Below are 25,417 nucleotides of genomic sequence, written 5' to 3'. Positions count from 1 at the left end.
TGTTTTGTCTTTTGGTGTACAAGTTGCCTGTTTATGTTGTTCATAGCCGAGGGTATATTGATCGATTGCCACTTATGTTTTGGTGTGAATCTTCATTCGGTATATCGATATATCTTTTTGTCAATGACCAGACCATTAATGTCATTGGTTCTTGCTGTTGGCAGTTTTAACACTATCAACTGTTTTTACAAGCTGAATAATATGATAAGACCTCATTTTAACACGCAATTAGGCTCAGAACGGATAAAACATCTCACGTCTCCCACACTGAATGCTGTAAGAGTAATCTTGTGACGAAAATACGTTATGGTAGTTCTATATTTGACGTTACACTTTTTGACGAAATTCCGAACATTTCAGTCATTCAAATTCTTGTTTTTTCGAAAGGTCACAAATATTTTTCAATTGCAGAACATGGAAAGGCTGTTTAACATGCCATTGCAGACAGTTTAAAAAACACTTGATCTGACCGCACCATGATAACATTGTAGCTAAAAGTCAAAAATCATTTTCTAATGGAGATGAGATATGCTTGGAGGTCGAATTTTTGGAGATTGTAATTAAATGTTATATATTAAATAATGTCTATGAGTTGCAGAAGGTACGCTCGTTTTCATGTGACAGTTCTACTACAGTTATTTGCGAAATATTATTGGCTTAAGTTCCTAGCCTAATTTTAAAGTTGTTAGCTAAACGTACGGCTTTCGTCGAATCGCATCTCATGTCACTAGATAAAAATCACACAATAAACTTCAATTCACTTAAATTCCAAGAAATCCTTAAATAATATAATATGATTGAAAATTGATCTCGAGTTGACTTCCCTGCCTTATTGCCTTTAAATATTATATTTACTGTACAGCATGATATTATAGAAGGTCGTTTTGAAGATACATTGGAAAACTGGAAAACTTGAAAATTGTAAAGCAGGAAAACATTTTTAAAATACGCGGGGGTGGGGGTTGCGGGATAGGTTGATGTAGAAAAGCCTATCCGTGCCCTTATTCCAAACCTGTTCATGTTGGAGTCGGCATCAAAGAAAATAATACTGATGTTAGTGATGATACTGCTGTCAACTAAAGATTGCAGTATTTTCTTCCGAGAAAACAACCTGCGGCAAAAACATAATAACGCAGTTGTATAGACTGAATAATTACTATTTTACATTTGACATATTTTCAGCTGGATTTGGGGAAAGATTAGGAGGTTACCACCTTTATATATCTAATAACACGGATTCCCCAACAAACGGTGTCCGCTGTTATGAGGATACGAGTACTACTGAAACAACGGTACAACTGAATATAATACATCAGTGCCCGTATGTTGGCCGGTATGTTACTGTATACAACTACAGAAACGTTCCACCACGATACACCTGGTATGATGCTGTAGCTGTGCTGGAGTTATGTGAGGTTATAGTTCTTGGTAAGTACATCTGTTAATCCTTCGAAATTATCTTTATTTTTAGTAAAGATTATTAAAATAATACAAAAAAATCTACATTAGATATACTGAAGAAAATTCATTATATACAAATGCCATGCCAGGACGTTTTCCTTTGTCCTATGAGAACTAAAATTAAATAGCGTTTTATAATGCATTTTCTAGCAAAAAATTTCTGCTTTGTCATTACCACTATTTCGTTTTCTCCCTCACTGTCTGTCTTTGTTTATATGTGTCTTTTTGTGCAGTTCTCTCTGTTCTCTGTGTAGCGTGTTTTGTGTGTATGTTTATCTGTCCACCTTTGTCTTGCAAATTACCTATTTCTCTCTTACTCCTCTGACTGTGTCGATCTGTGTTTTTCTTTAGGCGTCTCTATAGCTAAAATCCTGTTTCTACCTTTCTGTATGTATCTTACCTCTCTTCCTTATCTGTTTCTTCTACTCCCATATATGTCCCTTGGACATTAATTTCTTGCTATTTACTGGTACTTAACCAAAGTCACACTCTAGATGTGCCCTTCGAGGTTGGAGGTAGTCAACACAAGTCCATATTATTGTCTGACTCTCTACCATTCTATTGCGTGACTTTTTTAAAATTATTTTTGCCAGGCTTTTTTGCTGTTAACACCAATTACTTTTTATTTTACACTCTTTTATGATGTGAGATATTAATAGATTCCAAAGCATCAAAGAATCTTAGCTTCTGAGTGCTTGAAAGCAGGAAAGAAAGAAAGCAATAGAGAAAGAAAGATAGGAGGGAAACAATAATATTTACTAATCTTTTCTAGGCATATGGTGTAAAAATATGTTTGAAAATCAAACCTGTATTCGAAACGTTTTATTATGTTCACCCTTAGGATGTGCAGCAGGCCATTACGGTGATGGCAACTGTGAAAAGGATTGCCCAGAAACTTGTTACGGAGGCAACTGTAACCCGAAATCTGGCTCCTGCTTTTGTAAGTTTATAAAATAACATACCAGTACAGTAATGAATTCTCAAAGATATGCTGATCTCATTTTGCGATTCCTTCTGAAAGTTCTATAGGTCATTCTGTTACAGACAGTTTTATGTATCACATACTGCTGATAAATGTGCGAATGCGGATGACTTAAATGATTGATGTATCCGACTGAATGTCGTAAGAGGAAACGAATTATGAGGCCCCCTGCACAATCAAGGGGTTTCATCTTTATTTTCTTTTACAAAACATTGAAACCAGAATTGATATGTTGCCCCAATAGCAGCACGTTTGATCCTTTCTTTCTTTGATTCTTAGTATTATATACTATCTAGACAATGTGATTTTGTTCCTGTTTTATGTTCTCTGTATTTGTTAAACTTTGGTAATAGTTTGTATTTTATAAAGGGGGCCGAGGTGGCGAGTGGTTAAGGTGTCTGACCGTCTTTAATATTATCCCCTCTGGGTTGCAGATTCCACTTAAACCTGACACGTCCTACAGCGGGCGGTTCTTACTGTTGATACATGTAGGGCGTAATTAAAAAATAATCCAAACTTAATAAAGGGTGTGTACTGCCTCAAAAAATGACAATTAATTGATCCGTGTTGTCGTTATTACTTTATCGATAATATATATCTTTTACATTTAAGACTGTTTCCCGAGAAAGTATGGCAGTGCTTGTGACATGGATTGTTCTACGAACTGTAAAGGCAGCCTCTGTAATAAAGACTCTGGACATTGTTTAGGTATGTGAAATGAGTAACTATCGGATTATCGTGTATTATTTTATACACAGACCGAATATTGGTATGTACTATATAAATATAATGTGTTTTTCAGTACCCTGTACAACTGTGATTGGTATTAAATATTACTACACTCAATATTGTCAACCATTGTGCCTTTACAAGTCATTGTTAACTTATTGCACCAAATGTAGTTCCAATTTTATTGTGAACACATAAATTCATACAAAATGTATATGTTCCATACAGGAATGTGCCAGCCTCCAATGCAGATACCTTGCATGCCAGTCTTTATATCATTCCCGTAGTTACTTAGTACAGAATATATACGTGTACTTGACGCTCTTTTGAAAAATAATTAAAAACTTTAAAAATCTGTAATAGATTAATTTGATGTTTCCCTACATCTAGATTTGCGACCAATTATGATGGTCCTTAGTTTCCTTCTAGGTATCAAAACTCGCATCACAGACGAGTCCCGAAAAGACGAAATACCTACATGATATAGTTTGTCTAATCCTTTGCCTCAACTATATCTAATATTGTGTCTTGATATAAACTACCTTTGTTTATTTCTCACTGCAATTGAAAACTATGCCTTATTGTAAACAAAATAGCAGTCGATATAACACAACCAGTAGAAATTAAGTTTGAAGTTTCGATGGTCACATTGTCATCACCAATGGGCGATGAAAAGCGTCCATGCCTGGTGCAGTGTATGAAATAGTAGTGAATAGATCGACTTTCCTAATGTTATATAAGCTTAATTAGTGTGACAAAATGGTAAAGGGATTATAGATACACGTACACAAGATGTAATGTAGTTGTAGCGAAAAATGTGTTTAACACAGCTAATTCCGAACCATCTCGTACTCTACATACGCCATTTCTGGTACGCTTTAGAAAGGTAGTTTGACCGATCAAGGTGACAGTGCTGTTATCGAAACGTCACGCTCAAAACCTCTTATGGTTGTATTATTTATTATATTGACATTATCAACCCAGAGTTCTGTATAAGACTGGTCATATGATATCTGTATATTTTATCAAAGCATGTGATTTAACAAAGAATTAATTATTTGTAACATGCAATAAGTTTTTCCTAATGATAAATTATTACATAGTTCAAGGATTTATCATCATAGTTGAAGTTTTAACTGTCTTTTTGTCAACAATCGATTTGAAGAAGTGCAATGTCAACAATTTCAATAATGTTATGTGAATTTGTTGGTCCCAGGGCACCTTTACAAATGTTGTACAGGAACACATGGCAAATGAAAACCAAGATGACAACTTGACATTTACCCAGAAAAAAAATTCTTTTTATGTTTCTGTCTCTTTGTGATTGTCTAACTGTTGACGAATAAAAATGAGTGATTACAAAAGAAATTGTGAACATCTAATTATGTTTTGGTCAGATAGATTATAATGCATTTGAAAACTGACATGACTTTTAAACGATTCGTGATATTTTGTTTGATAGTGACTAATTCGAGATTTTAGATAACAAATGCTGTATGTGTTCTCTGCAGTGCAATATATATATACTATTCCACTCCTGTAAATTATTATTACCAGGTACTTTTGTGACAAACTTCTGTCTGAAATTTCGTTTTTGAAGATAATCTAAGTATCACATTATGTTTAGAAAAAGTGCCAACTGAATTCCCATAAAAGGTCATTATATATTGCAGTTGTTATTATGTAAGTTTATATGAAAACAGGCGGCCATAAAAATTGGTATGATTTCTCGTTATTGATAAAGAAACAGTAATGCATAATTGTTTTACTCTTTTACCGTGAAATGTAGGACTTTATATCAGTTTATGAAAGACGTATATCATCACTGCAGTAATATATAACTTTAACAGTAAAGATATAACTTAAACAGTTTTGACCAATCAGAGTCATTGAATTACGCAGACTTTCCTATTTGAACACACTGGCTTCTTTTATGTTTGGATCGGCCTTAGATATGTGGTTCATTCAACCTTCGCTTCATTTGCATCCAAACATGAAAGTCGGTGATTTCTTAATGAAGTGACTTGAGAACACCGCTTTCGTTGGTCAAAAGTACGAAAATTTTATCATCAATAAAAAGTAATATCATCACTGGAAATGTAATATTATCACTAATATTGACATAATAAATATTATGTTATCATTGCGGTGATGATATAATCTTTTCCCAAATTGATACATTTCAATATTTCACTGGCCAAAATAAAACGAAAAGGAATCGTTTAATATCATATATATTCAAAACGTATAATAGTGTTGTAAGCTTTATTCATTACTATCATGACTTCCTTTAATTTTCTTCAGTACGATAGTATCAAAATTAAATGTTGTAAAAGACCTTCCGCCTCTATTTGCTTAATATTGATTAATAAACAGAAAGTTAAGTTAATCACAAAACACTCGTCAAAGCATTAACATATAACAAAACATGTAACATGCATTTTACATTTAAACGATCAAGATTTTAGTGACATATGATTATTTTTATGCCCTTATTGTATGAAACAATTTTTGTATTTTTGTTTACATAGACATGAACAGAACACAATATCTCCAGGCGAAATATCACATCACTGCATGGTGTTATTCCGTCTGGATTAGCATACTTTGTTTTTAGACCCTCAACATAATTTTGGTTCCAACTCAGAGTCAATGGTGCGAGAGCAGCTAGGTTGATTTCAATCATACAATGTTAATTCTCATTTAAGAACAAACAGGAAAAATCCGAAACTAGCAATTATGTGTTAATTCCCATTACTTTGGATGTTACAAAATCTTATTAATCATTTCTCTAATCCTATCAGTAAACAGAAATAATATATTTCACTTCACAATCTGACGTTATAGGGCATATCAATAATAGTTCTGTTTGAAATCTGAAAGCTGCTTAGATATGCATTTGGAGATTCCTATCCCTTTAGCAAGTTGAGCCATGAAGACTCAGTACTATGCCTGCAAATTATATCACATGTCCAGAATTGTTACGGGTATTTTTCACTGCTCAGTTTCAAGAATATGTTTTTATCTCATTTATATTTATTGTAAATATTTCCATGTCTCTTCGGTGTTTAAATCAAACAAACGTTTACCCAAGAAAGAAATAATAAATGTGCATTCTGTTACTGTTTTTATGATATTTGTGACGACTATGCGAGCAACAATAACGGCGATGTATTAGGAACCACTGTTATCTCTCCTACATCACCCCCACACACCTACAATATCAATTCGAAATGAATGAGAAAATTTTCATTTAGCAGCAACAACAAAATAATAGTGTCCCTATTGATATAATTGTTTTTGTAATTAATTAGATATAGAATATGAAAGATGTTTCTATGTTATCAGAATGCGTTACCGGAAAGTATGGCAATATATGTGATCAAGACTGTTCTGCTAACTGTAAGAATAGCTTGTGTGAGAAGGCCAACGGAAATTGTTATGGTGAGTGGATAAATGTTGCTTACATTAGAAAATATAATTCGGATAAAAGCCTAAAGCATCACTACAATGAGGATACAAGGCATCGTATATCACATAAGCACTAGCAATATTTCCAGTGATAATGAAACTGTCGCGTTCCAGGTTAAATAGAATGACATTTTTGTATTCACAACATCAAAACACGCCTTTTTCTTGTTGGCTTGTAAATATGGCAAATGTTAAATAAGTGTAGTTTTCATGACATATTCAATGTGTACGAAGAATGTTTTTATTTTTTAATGGATATTTTTGTGTAAAATAGCCGATACAAAATGTCTTGTTATCTGACGTCAGAAAATATAGTGATATTTCCTCTGGACTTTCTTCAGACCACGATCGGCTTTATTAGGGTCGACGTTTTGGTATGATTTCTCTTCAAAAAGGTTATCAAAGAAAATAGATTAAATTTCATCGTACATATATAGTACGGAAGTATACACAAATATAATATATTTAAGTGGGAAACCATTAAACCTTATCTATATATCATACCACAAAACGCTATTAAGTACCAAAGGTAATTCACAACCTCATCAATAAAACTGATATAAAAAGGCATACGTTTTCATCTCATTGTAAATAAATATGTTCCATGAAAATATATTTTATTAATCTTGTTACAATATTTGCTACGTCCATGCGAGGAACAATAACAACGATTTATCACGGAATGACAGTTATCATTCAAAATCAATTCAAAATGAATACGAAAGTTTTCTGTTAACAATTACAAGGAAATAACAACATTTCTATTGACATAATTCATGTCAAGAAATTAAGAATGTTTGTAACTTTTTAGATATTGAAATATGGAGTATATTTCTGTGTTATCAGAATGTATTCCTGGAAAGTATGGCGATACATGTGACCAAGACTGTTCTGCGCACTGTAATAATAACTTGTGCATGAAGTCCAACGGATACTGTATTGGTGAGTAATGTATTATGTGGTCTAATTTTGACATTGAAATCGACTTACACAGATGTTCGTTTGGTGATTAATGACTAAAAATGAATTATCAAAAAGAAGTTGCATTAGTATAATAAAAAAATAACATTAGACCGCAATGCATAGATTCCCTTTAGTCACGTGGTTATCAACTTCTGGATGAGAGAATGTAGATGGTCATTCTGATTAATGGGAATTTGGCGAAGTCTCCAAATCAGAGATATCTTACTGTTTCTGTCAGGTTTTTGATGTGATTTATGAATATAATTCATGGCCAGAAACACAATATTATGTCTTTACTTATGTTGAAATAATGATAAAAGATACAAAATCCTTAGGTAATAAGGGATATTTTCTATGTTCTCAGGTTGTGTTCATGGAAAGTATGGCGATTTATGTGATCAAGACTGTTCAGATAAGTGTAATGATAGCTTGTGTGAGAGGGCCAACGGAAATTGTTTTGGTGAGTGGATAAATGTTGCTTACATTAGAAAACATCATTCGGATAAAAGCCTAAAGCATCACTACAATGAGGATATAAGACATCGTATATCACATAAGCACTAGCAATGTTTCCAGTGAAAATGAAACCGCTTTCATTTGGTTAAATAGAATGACATTTTTGTATTCACAACACCAAAATACGTTTTTTCTTGTTGGCTGGAAAATATGGCTAGCGTAAAATAAATGTAGTTTTCATGACATGTTTAATGTGTACGTAGCATGCTTTTTAAAATGAATATCTTAATACAATTTGTCGGCAATTCCTATAAGATTAGTGTAAATCAAAAGGATTTTGGTTAAGATGACTGATACAATATGTCACAGTCTTGTTGTCAGACGTGACATTTTAGTTATCTGACGTCAAATAATATGGTAATATTCCCTTTGGCCTTTCTTCAGACCACGATTGGCTTTATTAGGGTCGACGTTTTGGTATGATTTCTCTTCAAAAAGGTTATCAAGGAAATATATTAGTTTCATCGTACAAATAAAGTACGGAAGTATACACAAATATTATATATTTAAGTGGGAAATCATTAAATATTATCTATATATCATACCACAAAAACGCTTTTAAGTACCAAAGGTAATTCACAACCTCATCAATATAACTGATATAAAAAGGCACACGTTTTCATCTCATTGTAAATAAATATGTTCAATGAAAATACATTTTATAAATATTGTTTCAATATTTGCTACGACCATGCGAGGAACAATAACAACGATTTATCACGGAATGACAGTAATTAGTCAAAATCAATTCAAAACGAATACGAAAGTTTTCTGTTAACAATTACAATGAAATAACAACATTTCTATTGACAATATTCATGTCAAGAAATCAAGAATGTTTGTAACGTTTTAGATATTGAAATATGGAGTATATTTCTGTGTTTTCAGAATGTATTCCTGGAAAGTATGGCGATACATGTGACCAAGACTGTTCTGCGTACTGTAATAATAACTTGTGCATGAAGTCCAACGGATACTGTATTGGTGAGTAATGTATTATGTGGTCTAATTTTGACATTGAAATCGACTTACACAGATGTTCGTTTGGTGATTAATGACTAAAAATGAATTATCAAAAAGAAGTTGAAATAGTTTAATAAAACAATAACATTAGACCGCAATGCATAGATTCCTATTAGTCACGTGATTATCAACTTCCGGATGAGAGAATGTAGATGGTCATTCTGATTAATGGGAATTTGAAGAAGTCTCAATTTATTACAGAAATCTGATTGTTTCTGTCATGGCCAATGGAAATTGTATTGGTGAGTGGATAAATGTTTCTTACATTAGAGATTATCATTCGGATCAAAGCCTAAAGCATCACTGCAATGAGGATATAAGACATCGTATATCATATAAACACTAGCAATTACAATGTTTCCAGTGAGAATGAAACTGTTTTCATTTGGTTAGATAGAATGAGGTCTTTGTATTTACATTATCAAAACGAACTTTTTTTTTGTTAGCAGGAACTTATGGCATGTGATGACTAAATGTAGTTTTCATGACATATTTAATGTGTTCACAGCTTGTTTTTTTAATACCTTCATACAATTTGTTGGCAATTCCTACAAAATCAGTGTTATTCAATAGGATTATGTGTAAAATGGCTGATACAATATATCACATTCTTGCTGTCAGCCGTGACGTTTTAGTTATCTGACGTCAAATAATATGGTAATATTTTCTTTGGCCTTTCTTCAGACCACGATTGGCTTTATTAGGGTCGACGTTTTGGTATGATTTCTCAGTAAAAAGGTTATCAAAGAAAATAGACTGATTTTCATCGTACAAATATATTACGAAATTATACACAAATATTAGATAGTTAAGTGGGAAACCGTTAGATATTATTTATGTATCATACCAAAAAACACTTTTAAATACCTAAGGTAATCCACAACCTCATCAATATAGTTATGGTACCACAAGCTTAAGGCAGATCTATGCAAACCTAAATGAGGGATGTGGTACTGCAGAACTGCCAATTCCTATATAGCAGAACTTTTGATCTTATCAGCCTTAGGTAATGCTTACGGTGTTGTCGACAAATATGTCTCATGTCTGAATTTTCGTCAGATTATGTTTTCACTGTGTTTTTTCAGCTTCGGTAGATTATGCCCGCAAACTATATCACATGTCCAGAATTGTTACGTGTATTTTCCACTGCTCAGTTTCCAGAATACGTTTCTATCTCATTTATATTTATTGTAAACATTATCATGCCTTCTCAGGTTTTTAAATCAATCAAACGTATAACCATTTTCTAGGAAGAAATAATAAATGTGCATTCTGTTATTGTTTTTATGATATTTGTGACGACCATGCGAGGAACAATAACGACCATTTATTGGGAACCACTGTTATCTCTCCTACGTCACTCCCAAACACCTACAACATCAATTCAAAATGAATAAGAAAGTTTTCCTTTAGCAGCAACTACTTCTTGTTGACATAAATCATGTGAAGAAACCAAGTGCCGCTGTAACTAATTAGATATAGAAGTATGAAAGATGTTTCTGTGTTATCAGAATGTATTCCTGGAAAGTATGGCGATACATGTGATCAAGACTGTTCTGCAGACTGTAATAATAACTTGTGCATGAAATCCAACGGATACTGTATTGGTGAGTAATGTATTATGTGGTCTAATTTTGACATTGAAATCGACTTACACAGATGTTCGTTTGGTGATTAATGACTAAAAATGAATTATCAAAAAGAAGTTGCAATAGTTTAATAAAATGATATTATTTAACTGCAATGCATAGATTCCCTTTAGTCACGTGGTTATCAACTTCCGGATAAGAGAAATGTAGATGGTCATTCTAATTAATGTTGGATTTGGTGCAGTCTCCATTTATCCGGGAAATCTGATTGTTTCTATCGGGTTTTTGACGTGGTTTATGAATATAACTCATGATCAGAAACACAATGTAATTGCCATACGTATAATGAAATAAAAATAATACAAAGAAACCCAAATTCTTTAGGTGATTGGAGATAATTTTTATGTCTCAGGTTGTGTTCCTGGAAAGTATGGCGATACATGTGATCAAGACTGTTCAGCAAACTGTAAGAATAGCTTTTGTGAGAAGGCCAACGGAACTTGTTTAGGTGAGTGAATGAATTTTACTTATATTAGACAATATCATTAGGACAAAAGCCTACAACGTCACTGAGGATATAAGACATAGTATATCATATAAACTCTAGCAATGATAATGTTTCCGGTGATAATGAAACTGTTTGCATTTAATTAAAAAGAATGATATTTTGTGTTCACAGCATCAAAATACGTCGTTTTCTTGGTGGTTGAAAAATATGGCTAGTGTAAAATAAATAGTTTTCATGACATATATAATATGTACACAGCATGTGTTTTAAAATGGATATCTTAATACAATTTGTTGGCAATTCCCAAGAGAACAGTGCAAATAGATAGGATTTTGTGTAAAATGGCTGATACAAAGTGTCACAGTCTTGTTGTCAGACGTGACATTTTAGTTATCTAACGTCAAATAATATGGTAATATTCCCTAACCTAGCAGACCTGGCTCTGAACTTATAACCTATCTATAGTTATGGCTTGCGACAACAAAACACAAGTATTCGTATGGTAAATAACCGAGTTAAGAGTTAAAGGTGCACACTTTTCAAACATGGCATACTACATCAAGAAACTGGTGTACATGTAAACAGACATATCAGATACCTTTCGAGATTTTCATTCGTTGTAGAAATAATTTTACCTCGTACATAGAAAAATAGAATCCGCCATAAGAGTTAATTTTATAATGTAATTCCGTATATTACCTTAAGTAGATTTTCTTACGGCATTTGTATTTTTTCATTTTTGATGGTATATTATGTTTCGGTGACCAATTGCATCCATAAATGATTTCATATACGTCATATGGCCACGTGATTCAATCGGAGAAATCGGCTGCCTTGTAATGTATAGAGGTTCGTAATTGCTGCCTGGACGTTATAACACTAGGGGAAATTTTGTGAAAAATCATAAAATGAAAAGTGAAAACGGAATCATCTAATGGGAATATAAATAAGGAAAAATGCAATTTTAAAATTTAAATGTGTATATGTTTCCCTTGAGTTTAAAGCGACAATTTCATTTGTTTGGATAGCTTGATACTGTATTTGTTGAAGCATGAAGTAAATTTAATGAATAAGAAAAAGTAAAGAGCTATTATTAAAAAATAATCCATTATTATTCTTCCTCTACTTAAATTATATCGTAAAACTACATTCATGGGTGCATGTCCAAGAATGTGAATAGCATATGTGAAAACATATATTGAGAAAAACAATCCCCCCAAAAGAACACAATTGACATTTTATCATGACAGCATGAAAATCAAGGTTGACAGGTAAATTGAAGTCGCCTTGATATCTAAACTTTTTCCTCGGAATGATTTACGGGAAGTCAAATAAATCATTTTTGTGTCTTTATCTTTATTTATATCAGATGTAAGACAGAAGCGTTATTGTTTATCAAACTGTTAAAGCAGATTTCTTTATAACTTGTTATGGAACCACTGTTAATAGGTTAATGAAATTATTTCAATAACAGGATGCGTTGATGGACTTTATGGGACAAACTGTTCAATGCCCTGCAACAGCAATTGTTCCGAGTGTTATCAACAAAACGGTGAATGTACAAGTAAGTACTGCCAGTAAACCTTCTATGAAATGCAATTGAGTATTTGATTAACTTTGCATAAAGTTTAGTATTGGTTAGAGTTATTGATCTGCTTTCTATATTCTAGCAATATACACCTTTACTTGTTTCGTTTCTCAAAAGAATGCAAGCCGGGTCTCTACGGAATGAGTTGCAACACGTCGTGTGGCCACTGTAGTAGTTGTAAAAAAGACACTGGTCTGTGTGTGGATGAATGTGATCCTGGATACCAAGGACCTTACTGTGAAACAAGTAATTTTCGTACTTTTCGTACATGGTAGAAATGAAGAAGTTTGATCTGTATAATACACAGTTTTAATATTTAACTACGATTGCTTATCTAAGAATTTTTTTACTTTGAATATGTAAATTGAAATATATATCTTTTCCTACAATGAAATCAACATGGACAGCTTTCTACAAATTTGTATTTTAAGCAATATATTATTAATATTCCGGGTGTAAATTTTCTCCTCCGGGATAGCGACACCATGCACCCAGTGGGTCAAGAATTTCATGAAAGAACTAAGCAACTGACAAACAACATACAAATTCGCGACACAAGGTTTCAATAAATACAGTACCATGAAGAATATGAGAAAGTTTTACGGTCGTCATAATGATCGCATTTAGATATATTCCACCTCTTGGTGCTATATGGAGCTTTACGTGCTGATGCTCGTTAGTATGCCTAGTGGTTCATTGTTCTGTAACTTGTTCTCATTCGAAAACGTAACAGTATTTGCTTGCATTCACCAAGACTTACATAATGCGGCAGAGGTCGCTTACTTTTTTTTAACCCTTGTCTTATTTTTCTCGTACTTTTCTCCGTGTAGATCTTTCCTTTATCATATTTTGCCTTTATTCCATCAAATTTGAGTTTGATTTAAGATTAAGCTGAGATGTCGGTACCTTCCTGGTTGTTGTTGTTTAAAACTGCGTTCTTTGACATCATGACCAAATATTTAATATAAGTTGCCAGCAATATTTAGTCGTGATATCTACGTGCCAATTTTGCTTTATAAAATAGAAAGGTGGCAGTTCATTTTCTCGGAATATATGCTTTTTCTGTCTGCTGCTTTGGCTGATAAAGTCTTAACAATCATCTACATGTTTCAACATATACTGATAATAAATCTTAATTCCGTGCATAGGAAAACAAATATCACAAAACGAACATTCAAAACATTGAAGTATTTTGAAGCAATAAAATGATTCGTTGAGTTTAGTGTTGTCGTGTCGGTATATCTTCCATCATGCTAATCAGATAGAGAGAAAATATGCCAAGAAGTTATATATGTACCATTGATGCTTTTCCCTTTTCGCCAGGACAAGATCAGAGGTCAGATACTCCTGGAGCGGTAGACACAGGGTCAATAGTCGGAGCTTTAGTAGGCGTGGTTGTCGTCCTTGTCATCGCCGCGGTCATAGTTGTCATCATCAGGAGGTAATTCCACCGTGGTTATTCAACAAAAACATAATTATATGTTAAACGACCTCACTAAATCAAATGAAAGTCTTATTATTTTCTCTACTTTGAATTTCCAAGTGCAATTGTTAAAACAAGCAAAGATATCATCGAACTGTGCTCTTTTTTTACTTCCAAATTAATTTGTATCTTGTTCACGACTTATCTGAATTTGCAAACAAAAGAGATATATATTTTTCAGATAAAGAATCGTATTAGAAAATGCAGTTTAGTATTAACCTCATGAAACATGTCAAAAATGGAGATAAAAATATTCATTGTGTAATTCATTGTATTCATTTTAATACTTTCAAGCGTTTAACAAAATGTGAAGACAATCACTCTTTTTCGACTATTCCATCATTGTCGGTTTTTTCTATGAAACTGGTAAATTCAAGATATTTCTGATCTTGATATGATTCATGTTTTACAATTACTCACCTTCTATATATAGACGGCGACTGAGTGCCAGTAAACAAGACTCCTTCGATGATATAGGTCATCACAAAGACTACGATGGGAATGTGTACGACCAACCATTAGAGCGAGTAGACTCGCATGCTGACAGTGGTATCGCTGAAAGAAACGTCTATAGCAATGCTTTAGGTGATATGTTTTTCCCTTGGCAGAGTACTTTAAACTTATTTGTATAATGTATTTCAGCAGGTTACCCGCTGGGTATTGAAATAATCAATCATAGTCACGATTTACTAACTTTCAAAATGTTATCATTTATTGATTTACATGTATAGCATATGATGAACATTTTTTAGTTTCACCTAGGACAGCAAAATGGAGACAATTTCCTTTCTGCTAAATAGCAAAATCTTACTCGCCATATTTCCAAGCTATAAGATTTTGTCTGTATTTTGAGTAACGGTATCACACTCTATACATTAAGTTGAAACTATTGATAAATAATAAACTATTGTTTGCTCTGAATAAAACACAATGAACCCTCGCATACACACATATACATACCTTGTATGTTGAACCTAAATGCAGTGCCTGACGAAAAACCAGACGAACTACCAAACGACTCCGCCAACGTATACGTCAATGCTGAAAATGTGTCTAGGAAATCAGACATTGGAGATAACGTCTACTACAATTCCGGTCCTGTTGGATTTCCTGTTTCTGACCTCAAGTCTTTAGTAATTGCTAAGATGAAAAACAAGTCAAAAGCCTTCGAGATTGAATACAAGGTATGCTCTTTATTAAAAGTATTTATGTCTGATCACATTTATATGTAATCAATTGTCTATTTTTTATCACCATTACATAATTTATAATGCACCAAATAATTAAAGTACGTTTTACTTTTTTATTTATGTTCATGCTATTTTCTTTTCTAACTAACTTTAACTTAGGGAATATAAAATAAAGAACACGACACCTCGATCCAACTTTCCACCAAGCTGTATGATAAGCGTCATGAGTTCAATTCCTACAATGAATTGTCCATTTCGGGATAGCAACAGCTCTACGTTTTCAACTTACGGTGTCGTAATTTATTCGATATTGAATCCCCTGTTCCCAATATCACAATTTTCTTGGAAGGTGTTGGTGACTGATAAAATCGTAATTTTTTTTATGATTTCATTGATTGAGATTTTGAATTGTTGGGAAAATGACGACACTTACTTGGTTTGGATGTCGTCAGTGACGCGAAAACACCTTATTTGTCTTTTGATGATATTTTGCACTAGTTTCATCGAATCTGAATTAAGATTCTGTTTGCATGTCGTTTCTATTTTTATATATCAATTCACTATCCATATATGATATATATATCATGTTCATTGTAGTCTATACCATATGGAGCTTTACATGAGCATAAAATTGGAATGCTTCAACAAAACAAAGCCAAAAATCGATTTAAGACCACGTTTCCCTGTGAGTATCTCATGTTTGTTATCCAAAAGACAAAGAAAAGAAAGTGCACGAGTATATACTTGGATCTTAGATTAGTAGAACGATATGAATTATTGCTTTCAAATAAATATGAAAAATATCTAAGTTTTGTATTGTACATATTCATTCCTTCTAGTCATCTAGATAAATCTAACTAATATAATGATATTCATTTTATTCTTCTTCAACAGATGACCATTCTCGTGTAATCCTTGGCACAGTTGGGAACGACCCGCACTCAGACTATATCAATGCCAATTATATTGATGTAAGTATAATTTGTTTTCAAAGTCATCTAGACATTGATAATGGAAACAAAATCATTTTTCGGGTTTTCGCTTGTTTATGATCTCGTATATACAGTTGGTCATTAGGGACCACTCTTATCTAAAATTAGGGCCTAGGTTTGTTTTCAAGGAACATTTTCAATGACAACTTTACAGGATATATAGGATTTTTTTTCAAATTATCAACGAAACTATACACAATCGACAGGAATAGACATTTATGGAACCGTAAGTCCTGTATCAACACACGTGTTTAAAAAGGCATTACCAAAATCTAGAAAAAATATTGACTTTAACTGTTTCATATTAGCAGAAAAGTCATCAAATTACCAAAAGTTAATTGATCAGAAAGATTGACTCATCAACTTTTTATGTGAATAGAATGCCAACATCAGGTAAAACACCTCACTTCTATTACAAGCTATACACAAGTTGTGTCGTCTCTTACTATTGAGTGAGTGGATACTATTAACATTAGCAACATTTTACGCCATAAATTCGTTCAAGCTATCTTTCTTACACACTTTCAATTCAGAAATACACCTTTAATTTCGTAGTTATTCTAAAGCCATTGTATCATTACATTTCAACTGCAACTGATTAAGTTGATATAAGAACCACTTTCCGTCAGCTTATTTTTATTCTACATCTACTTATAACTAGTGCCCTATCAGACACACCGCACTTGACGACTTAGACTTATACAAAATGTTAAGCTACGAGAGTTTTAGAAGGGTTAAAGCATCTTGAAACCCCGTCCATTAATTGAAATATGAATTGCAACATGCTTACGGATTCCGTCGAAAACTATGCCAGGAAATGGATAAACCTTCAGAGCTGGTTAATCCATTCGGTCCCATATAGTTCAATTATTATTAAAATTAAAAATGAAAAAAAAAAAAAACAAAACAAAACAAAAATACATATGCCAGTGTTTCTCGATCCTGATGCTAAATCCACCCTTCAAGATGTATACAGCCATGCATCAACATAATATAACATAATGGCCGACCCAACATTAAAACATGCAACTTCTTGTCCGTATGTCTTACGGTCTTGAACCTGTCCATACGCTTGCCATTTTCAACATATGTCAATCTACGATGTGCCAGTTTTCAATACAGTACGATCACATGTATGATTTACCAATAACAGTTATTTGCTGGAATTTAAATCCAAGTTATCGTTAGGTTTATCATGCGGCATCCAGTACAAAAGGTACTCAAGGTGTTCAACAAGACCTACTTCTGCAAAGATAAATAAGTTTTTATCAAAATTTTCATATTAGACTTGGTGGTTCCAAACGTATGGAGAAGTGTATATTTGAATTTGTCCGCAGCAATAATTCGTTGTCACCTATGCATGAAATTGTGTATTAGAATTTAAAATATTTTATGTTACAGAGCGCCACAAAAACTGCAGAATATGTCGCTACACAAGGTAGGAAAGTTGCAAAACGCCTTTTCACACTAATTATCTTATCAACACTTTCAACTCTGCTGCCTTTATATAAATTTGAAGAAAAACTTAGAAAAAAGGAAAGATTTTGTTTGGCTTTACTTTAATGTGACCCCAAAACTTTAGCACGTCAACGGTTCCATATCAATGCCACCAATGGCTTGACCGTGATGACACCGCTATTAGTGGCTGTCAACATTCAACCTGTAAGTCACATGTCTAGTTTTTGCTGTACTTTGATATGTCAAAAATACAGAATAATTATAAAATACAAGGCGAAAATATTATTTATCCTAACTGAACTATTCAAATGTTTACATATTCAATTCAATAATAATTATATTGAACAGGTCCAAGGCCTGGAACTGTTAACGACTTTTGGCGTATGATCTGGCAACTTAGGACTGGCAAAATTGCCATGTTGACCAATCTGGTAGAAGGAGCAAAGGTAAAACATTTCGTTTAAAATAACAAAATATACTACGGTACTGTTGAACTTCAAAGCAACATTTTAAAAGCATACAGAAACATAAGAATGAAATAAGTGAAAATTTGAGTAGCTTCGAATGTGTAATTCTGAAGAAATATAAAAACAATGTTATGTCAAACCTCCAATAAACATTACTGCAAAATTGTTTTCAAACAATAATGTTTTTTTCAATGGCTATCATGGGTTTTTTTGTGTGTTTTATCGAAATTTCAGCCTAAATGTGATAAATACTGGCCAGATGAGGGAGAACCAATGTCAACTACACATTTCAACATCATCCTGGATAGGGAACGATCTTATGCCTTTTATGTCATCCGGGATCTTACAGTAACTGAAAAGAAGGTGTAGTGATTATGCTGTTTTAACTTAACTGACTATTCGACCGTATCCTTCTGCTTTGTTTATTTTTATCAGCGGGTGCTCGGGTAGTGTGGTAATAATGCATGTGCTTTTCACCTGTCCGGCCATATATTTTCTTTCGAGTAGTTCGATTTTCTATTACAGCTAGACCTTTGTTGCGCTTCCACTTGAACCAACGAGAGTAATGAATAAAAAAATAACATCATATATTATTTTAGGATTAGAAACTTTGTCATGTCGGTGTTATAAAAATTAAATAATTTATAACTTGATTGCCCTTATATAGGTATATACGGTGGTGATATTAAACACGAAATAAATATTCTTTGATGAAATCAATACCTTTGTCGTTTAGTATTATTTTATAATGAACTTCTACTTATCTAATCAGACGAAGACCGTACGACAAGTACATCAATTCCATTACACCACGTGGCCCGACCATGGGACACCGGACCCTAATGAACTTGTTGTATTCCATCGTCGCGTGAAGAATTATCAGAATGCCTTAACAGGAAAGATGGTGGTTCATTGCAGGTATATATACTCATTTTGATAAAGACCATGACCTTGTGAATAATTGTCAAATCATTTGGTATTGTGCTTTTGTTTATAATCGCCATCAATTTCTCTTTCTCCCTTGTCTTTATGTGGGCTTTCGATCATGTGTCCATATTAAGCAGCAATCGTTTATGTATTTATCTGTTTTTCTCTACCAACGCTTTTTTAGTTACAATTATAATTTCTTATTGTAAGTTGTGTATCTCATCCCTGTGTCGAGAATTAATTGTATGGGCTTCTATGTCTCTCATTGTTCATCGTCACTGTAGTTCTTTTTCCCGTTTCATGGTTCATAGATCTGTTTTGTTGCCGTTCTAATATAAATCAGTTTATCAAATAACTCATTAACCGTGGATCTGCTTATGCTTAGTGCTGGTATAGGCAGAACAGGAACATTCCTTGCTCTCGATGCTCTTCTGGATTACGGGAAAGAGTTCGGACGAGTCGACGTCATGCATTACATAAAAACGATGCGAAAAGACAGGGTCAACATGGTCCAAACAGCCGTAAGTGTTTTTATACTGACATTATCGATAGTGATGGTTATACGGTTTGTTAGCCTTTCTTTAATCACTTTCATCAGATTATGTATGCTGACAAATTGACATGTAAAATGGTATGATAAAAAGTAAAACATGTTGTTGGATTGAATAAATATCAATGTATATATAGTTCATTGTGAAAAAAAAATCCCCAACGACTTGTAATGCAGTGAGTATTATCACTAACACAAACTTCACAATAGTACATTTTTCATAATGTACCTGTAATATTATGGCCATGTTATATATAGGAGCAGTACATAGCTATACATCAACTCCTTCTTGAAGCCTTCGACATGCCGGACACACTTATTTCTAGAATGGTGTACAACACGAAACTGAACACTCTCGCCAATGGCGGCCCAACCAACCAAACAAAGCTCAGAAGGGAGTATGAGGTGATGTATGATAAAAAGATTACATAGAGATGACAATGAAGACACTTACTATTTCAGAACACCTTGTCTTATTCTCCTTGCACTTCAAGAGTCTCATTGTAATTTTTTGTTCCTAGTTTGTCCTAGTTTTTGTTCTTTCAATTCGGATTATGAATATGTTCACATGTTGATATTTTTGTTGGTGTTTTTCACATGAATTCAATTGTTTAATTAGTTGACGCAAACAATGAAGCCAAAATACAGCGAAGATGACTGTAAAGCTGCCTTACTACCAATGAACAAGACGAAGAATAAGAGTTCATCTGTACTTGCAGGTTCGTTACTACATGTAACATACATTAATAGCACCGACATTTTATATATCCTTTCAGGTATGTAACATATATAATTACCACGAACACCAACATATATGTATATCGTAGAAGGAACAAATTCGTATAGCCGTTCAATGACACCAAGTCTTCTTTAATTGTTAGCCAAAAAGCAGAGTAAAACAGACATAGACCGTACAGAGATTTATGTAATATAGAAAAACTATTATTCAAGAACGTTTAACAATTTCAAGCTAAAAAGAAGCTTCCCGCTGAAGGAGTTTCCAAGTTTTTATTTTTTTTTTATCTTTTTTTTTTGTCAGACCGAGTAGATTAATCAGATTTGCACATCAGATATAAACAATTGTGATGATGTGTTTGCTTTCCTGAAACCCAAGTAAAGTTATACCAACATATGGATACATTTGTAAAAAATACAAAAATTATTTTAGTTTAAGACTTTTATCGTTAACGTTTTACCGTTATCAATTTGAAACAGAAGCTATATTGAAAGAGGATGTATCATATAGCACTTTACTTATGACTCGTGCTGCCTATTTCTGGCTTCTGTACAATTTATTCACGAGATTTGCGTGATGATCAGACTAAGAAGTACAGTTCAGATGGTTTGTAAAACAAAATTGTGTCCTGTTTAGAAAGTATACGTTTTCATAAACTTATCCATTGTTAAACCAAGTTTAAACATTTTTAACATTTATTTCCATTATAAGCAACTGTTCTTATTCATTTATCTAGTGGATAGGTTCCGTGTCTACCTACGAACATATGCAAATGGTAGGACAGATTACATCAATGCCATAACGGTGCCTGTAAGTACTTTAAATGTTTATGATTTGCACTGATACATGCTCGTTTTGGTATGTTAAGTTAGCTACATGTTTAAAAAAAAAACGGTCAGTGATGCAATTAGGTAATGAATTCTATGTAAAATAAATTATTTACGAAAGAAGATATTGATAATTTGTCTATTATCATTTATATCTTGTGTTTTTACATGCCTATCGGCACTAGATTCCTAATACACATTCGGTATTGTATAATTCTTTTAAGATGTGATTATTTATTTGATTTACTAGCCTTGAAACAGTGATAGCTGGAATCTTTCAAAAACTCACATTTTCCATATGAAAGTTATGCATCATTTTGTGATGCCTTTTGTCGGTCGTTTAAACCCACTTTCTCTATCATTGGCTAATATTTTTAGAATTAAGAGTAGTATTCCAAGAGCACAACTGTTAGAAGTGATTCGTCAATGTCTTGTTTTGTTGAGATGGGCATTCCGATAAAAATGAATTTTTATATCTTAAATTTGTAGAATGTGATTTTATATTTATATATTGAAACATATCAAAGTAAAGTGAAAGTCAAGCCAATCCGTATCATGGTACTGTAAAAACTATAATTAAATCAAGAATATACTGTATTTCAACGTTGGCAATCACGAGAGCGAAGTCTTCGAAAGAGTTTCATATGTTACTGAACAGTTGTCCTACATACAGTATATTTGTAAAGATTTTCCTTCTCAAAATAAGGTGCCAATCGTCGTTATATTACTTTTAATTTAGTCCTACACATCCAAAACTGGGTATATCGTCACCCAGACTCCTATGGAAGACACCGTAGTAGATCTGTTGACAATGACAATGGATCACGACTGTACAGCTATTGTCATCATAGATACTGACACTATTGTAAGTATACAGAAACGTACTTGTTTATAAATGAGACAATATAAAGAATGGTAAATCTAACTACAGATGCTAATTAACCGAAACTTTCTGTTCAAAGAGTAAAAATAAAATACCAACAGCAAATCAAGTCAGATGGTATATTCAAAGAAAATCTAGAACCGAAGATATACTTCAAACAACCCAATCTTTTTTCTGGCATAAACATTATATACAAAGCCTTATGCATTTTTGCATTTAATAATGATATAATTGTAAGCAGATGTGATGCATTTGTATGCTTTAGGACTGGCTTCCGGAGATCGGTGAGAATAAAACCATTGGTGACTATACACTAGAGCACAAAAGGAAATTGTCCACAATAGCAAACGTCGATTTGCTTGAAATTGAAATTACCAACAAGGTAACAGATTCTGTGTAAACAGAAGTATTTAAGAAAGACCTCTCAAACAAGGTTACTCAGTCTATTGTAGAAACAGATAATTGCAATAACAACATTTAAGATATATGTATTTTACTCCTATTCACTCGTTTCTACCTGTGTAATATCCAGGACATTACACCTAGGTTCACTGTTCTTGCATTACACACCCACTCTTGCAATAGAAGCATGTCCCTTCCCAACTGATGACGTCACCTGATTACGTATACACATTTGTGTACAATTTTTTGTTTCAATTTTGTTTTAATTTTGTTTGGCTAATGCAGGTACGGAGAATTTATTTTCTGTGTCAATAAGTCAATTAATTGCATAATAACAAATATAAATTTGGTATGATATAGCGTCCTCTGTAGTTCATTGTTGACCTATGAAGCTTTGTTTCCCAATATTTTAGAATGGAAAATGGAAGAAAGGTGCTCTTATATATGACAGAGTGAATGATGGGCTATTTCACCCTTGAAGTAAAACAAGGTGGTAAACCCCCCGGCAAGGCCTCGTGCTTTAACATATTTTATGACCCCTCGGGTGGAATATCACTATACCCCAACATATGCAAAAGTCTAATATTATACCAGAAAAGTGCTAGTGTTGTATATTGGAATATACATTGTAATTAACATTCTGTACGTGGACATTGTATCTTAAGCTTGAATTTATAACTCATACATTTCAGGATAATGATTCAAGCACCAATATTCGAGTGTTTCACCTATCCGGTTGGAATCAAGAGTTATCAGTCCCTCAGGATTCGTCAACCTTGCTTCAGTTACTAGAACTTGTCGACAGCAGGCGTAAATCGGACGACACTAAAACGACGGTTGTCATGTGCCGGTAGGTGATATTACCGACATCTCCAATACATTTGATGACAACATCTTCTTTGTTTTCTGATGACAATAAATACAATGCAAACGAACATTATGTCATCAAATTAAACAAAAATATTGTTTCGATTTATCCCAATCCGATAATCAGTATAAAAAAACTAAAATGATCCAACCTCCCTTTTCTAGTATTTATGTCGTCTTTCAATTACGCTGTGATATGAAAATATCTTAGTTTCATGCTGGTATGAAAGTAAGTGCGACTTGCAAAGTGAATGAATGCGCATGATATTGAAAATCGGTTATTCTGTCGTACATGTGCCAATATCAAACTAAAATATATTCCTCCTAAAGCTTGTGATTAATTTCTTAAATGTATTTCTAAACCAAAATAAACACATATATCGATAAATTTAGTGATCTAATTAAGGATTGTCATCAAACAACTACGCGTTAGAGCTAACATAATGTGACGTCATTGAGAGTTTATTCGCGCCACTTTCAGTCATTCAAAATTGAGAGGGCCGAACGGAAATGTATAGTGTGAAACAAGAAAAACAAATTTGTTAATCTAGTTAAACTGAAGGCTCATTTCCAGGTAAATAAAATGAACTCCTTATAACACAATAAAACTCCTCAGGTGATATTTATCAGCAAACGTGACGGTTTAAAGCGATAATGACTCAAGAACACTAAAGACCTTCGATTCGCTTAAGAAGGACATTTTTTGTGTTTTCTTTTTTTGCAAAGTTATTTTCGTTTTAAGCATGATAGGGTTAAAAGTCTTTATATGTTAAAATCTCTATATGATATACTTGTGTCCTTTACGTTTCAGAGATGGGTATACACAGAGCGGTCTGTTCTGTTGTATCAGTAGTGCTAGAGACCAAATGAAGATTGATGACGAAGTAGACATATTTCAGATTTCTCGCCAGCTCCTTGCGAGACGTCCGGAATTCATTACGTGTTTCGTAAGTACAGGAAAACTTGCACATGTTTCTTTTCTGAAACATATCTATCTCTATATTCGTTTCATATTGGGTGCTTTCAATGACATACATATCTATAATGAAGTGGAATTCATGGTTATAAAAAAACAACAACAAAAAACTGAATACTAGGAGGCGTTGTCTAATAGAACATCAAACCATGATTAGAAAGAAGATCGTCGCTTTTAAAATCAGTAACTTGTTCCGCCAATAGCCCAAAATAATTTACACATAATGTTTATACTAGTTTTTAAATATTATGTAGACAACGAGCGATAAATGATGTTATTATGACAATTCGCAAACTATGCACCCGTAACATTTTTTTCCATTTGCACTTGATAATAAATTAATAAATATCAGCTAGGACTGATTATACGTGTTATTTTGTACCAATTCACATGTTGGTAATTGTTTTTGCCCAGGACCAGTACCAGTACTGCTACAATATCATAAGGGACTATATGGACACCACGGATGTGTACATAAACTGAAACATCAACGCATTGCATTTCCTTGACATGACAGAGGGTTCCATGGACACCACAGACATGTAAATGAACCGACACTGCAGGAAATCATCAGATTTCAAAAAGGCCTTGTTACCTTGATTCATAGACATGAATATAGGACAAACTTGTAAATCAAAACAGCATATGAGTGCGACAAATTCAAATTAACGCCGTTGTAGACTGATTTGAATAATTTCCGCATGTTTACAAACACACAATCTGAGTTCTGGTATCGTCAGACTATGACCAGTGCTCTTACGTGTCAGGTGAGGCCAAATTAGATTTAGCTTAAAGTCGGAATATTCCATTACCACGCATATGATAACAT

General features: G+C 33.2%; 1 protein-coding gene across 1 annotated transcript in view; it reads left to right on the top strand.

Moving 5' to 3' along the window:
- LOC132562467 (receptor-type tyrosine-protein phosphatase kappa-like) overlaps window positions 1–25,082 on the top strand; it is a 28,870-nt gene extending 3,788 nt beyond the window's left edge. Inside the window, exons 3-30 of the mRNA XM_060227208.1 lie at window positions 1,183–1,428; window positions 2,303–2,401; window positions 3,056–3,151; window positions 6,521–6,616; window positions 7,490–7,585; window positions 7,971–8,066; window positions 9,011–9,106; window positions 10,657–10,752; window positions 12,717–12,806; window positions 12,948–13,076; window positions 14,154–14,271; window positions 14,747–14,898; window positions 15,298–15,497; window positions 16,101–16,188; window positions 16,398–16,474; window positions 17,897–17,933; window positions 18,302–18,399; window positions 18,655–18,783; window positions 19,193–19,338; window positions 19,733–19,868; window positions 20,156–20,302; window positions 20,517–20,616; window positions 21,370–21,443; window positions 22,200–22,325; window positions 22,609–22,725; window positions 23,438–23,595; window positions 24,424–24,559; window positions 25,003–25,082. Of these exons, the coding sequence (XP_060083191.1) occupies window positions 1,183–1,428; window positions 2,303–2,401; window positions 3,056–3,151; window positions 6,521–6,616; window positions 7,490–7,585; window positions 7,971–8,066; window positions 9,011–9,106; window positions 10,657–10,752; window positions 12,717–12,806; window positions 12,948–13,076; window positions 14,154–14,271; window positions 14,747–14,898; window positions 15,298–15,497; window positions 16,101–16,188; window positions 16,398–16,474; window positions 17,897–17,933; window positions 18,302–18,399; window positions 18,655–18,783; window positions 19,193–19,338; window positions 19,733–19,868; window positions 20,156–20,302; window positions 20,517–20,616; window positions 21,370–21,443; window positions 22,200–22,325; window positions 22,609–22,725; window positions 23,438–23,595; window positions 24,424–24,559; window positions 25,003–25,071 (3,248 nt within the window). The 3' untranslated portion in view covers window positions 25,072–25,082. The remainder of the gene's footprint in view (window positions 1–1,182; window positions 1,429–2,302; window positions 2,402–3,055; window positions 3,152–6,520; window positions 6,617–7,489; window positions 7,586–7,970; window positions 8,067–9,010; window positions 9,107–10,656; window positions 10,753–12,716; window positions 12,807–12,947; window positions 13,077–14,153; window positions 14,272–14,746; window positions 14,899–15,297; window positions 15,498–16,100; window positions 16,189–16,397; window positions 16,475–17,896; window positions 17,934–18,301; window positions 18,400–18,654; window positions 18,784–19,192; window positions 19,339–19,732; window positions 19,869–20,155; window positions 20,303–20,516; window positions 20,617–21,369; window positions 21,444–22,199; window positions 22,326–22,608; window positions 22,726–23,437; window positions 23,596–24,423; window positions 24,560–25,002) is intronic.
- The last annotated feature ends 335 nt before the right edge of the window (window positions 25,083–25,417 follow it).

This window comes from Ylistrum balloti, unplaced genomic scaffold (assembly GCF_031769215.1).
Source record: "Ylistrum balloti isolate Yb309-2 unplaced genomic scaffold, AGI_CSIRO_Ybal_v1 Utg371426, whole genome shotgun sequence".
In the NCBI taxonomy this organism is placed as follows: domain Eukaryota; kingdom Metazoa; phylum Mollusca; class Bivalvia; order Pectinida; family Pectinidae; genus Ylistrum; species Ylistrum balloti.
This window is presented reverse-complemented; position numbering and strand designations above follow the sequence as displayed.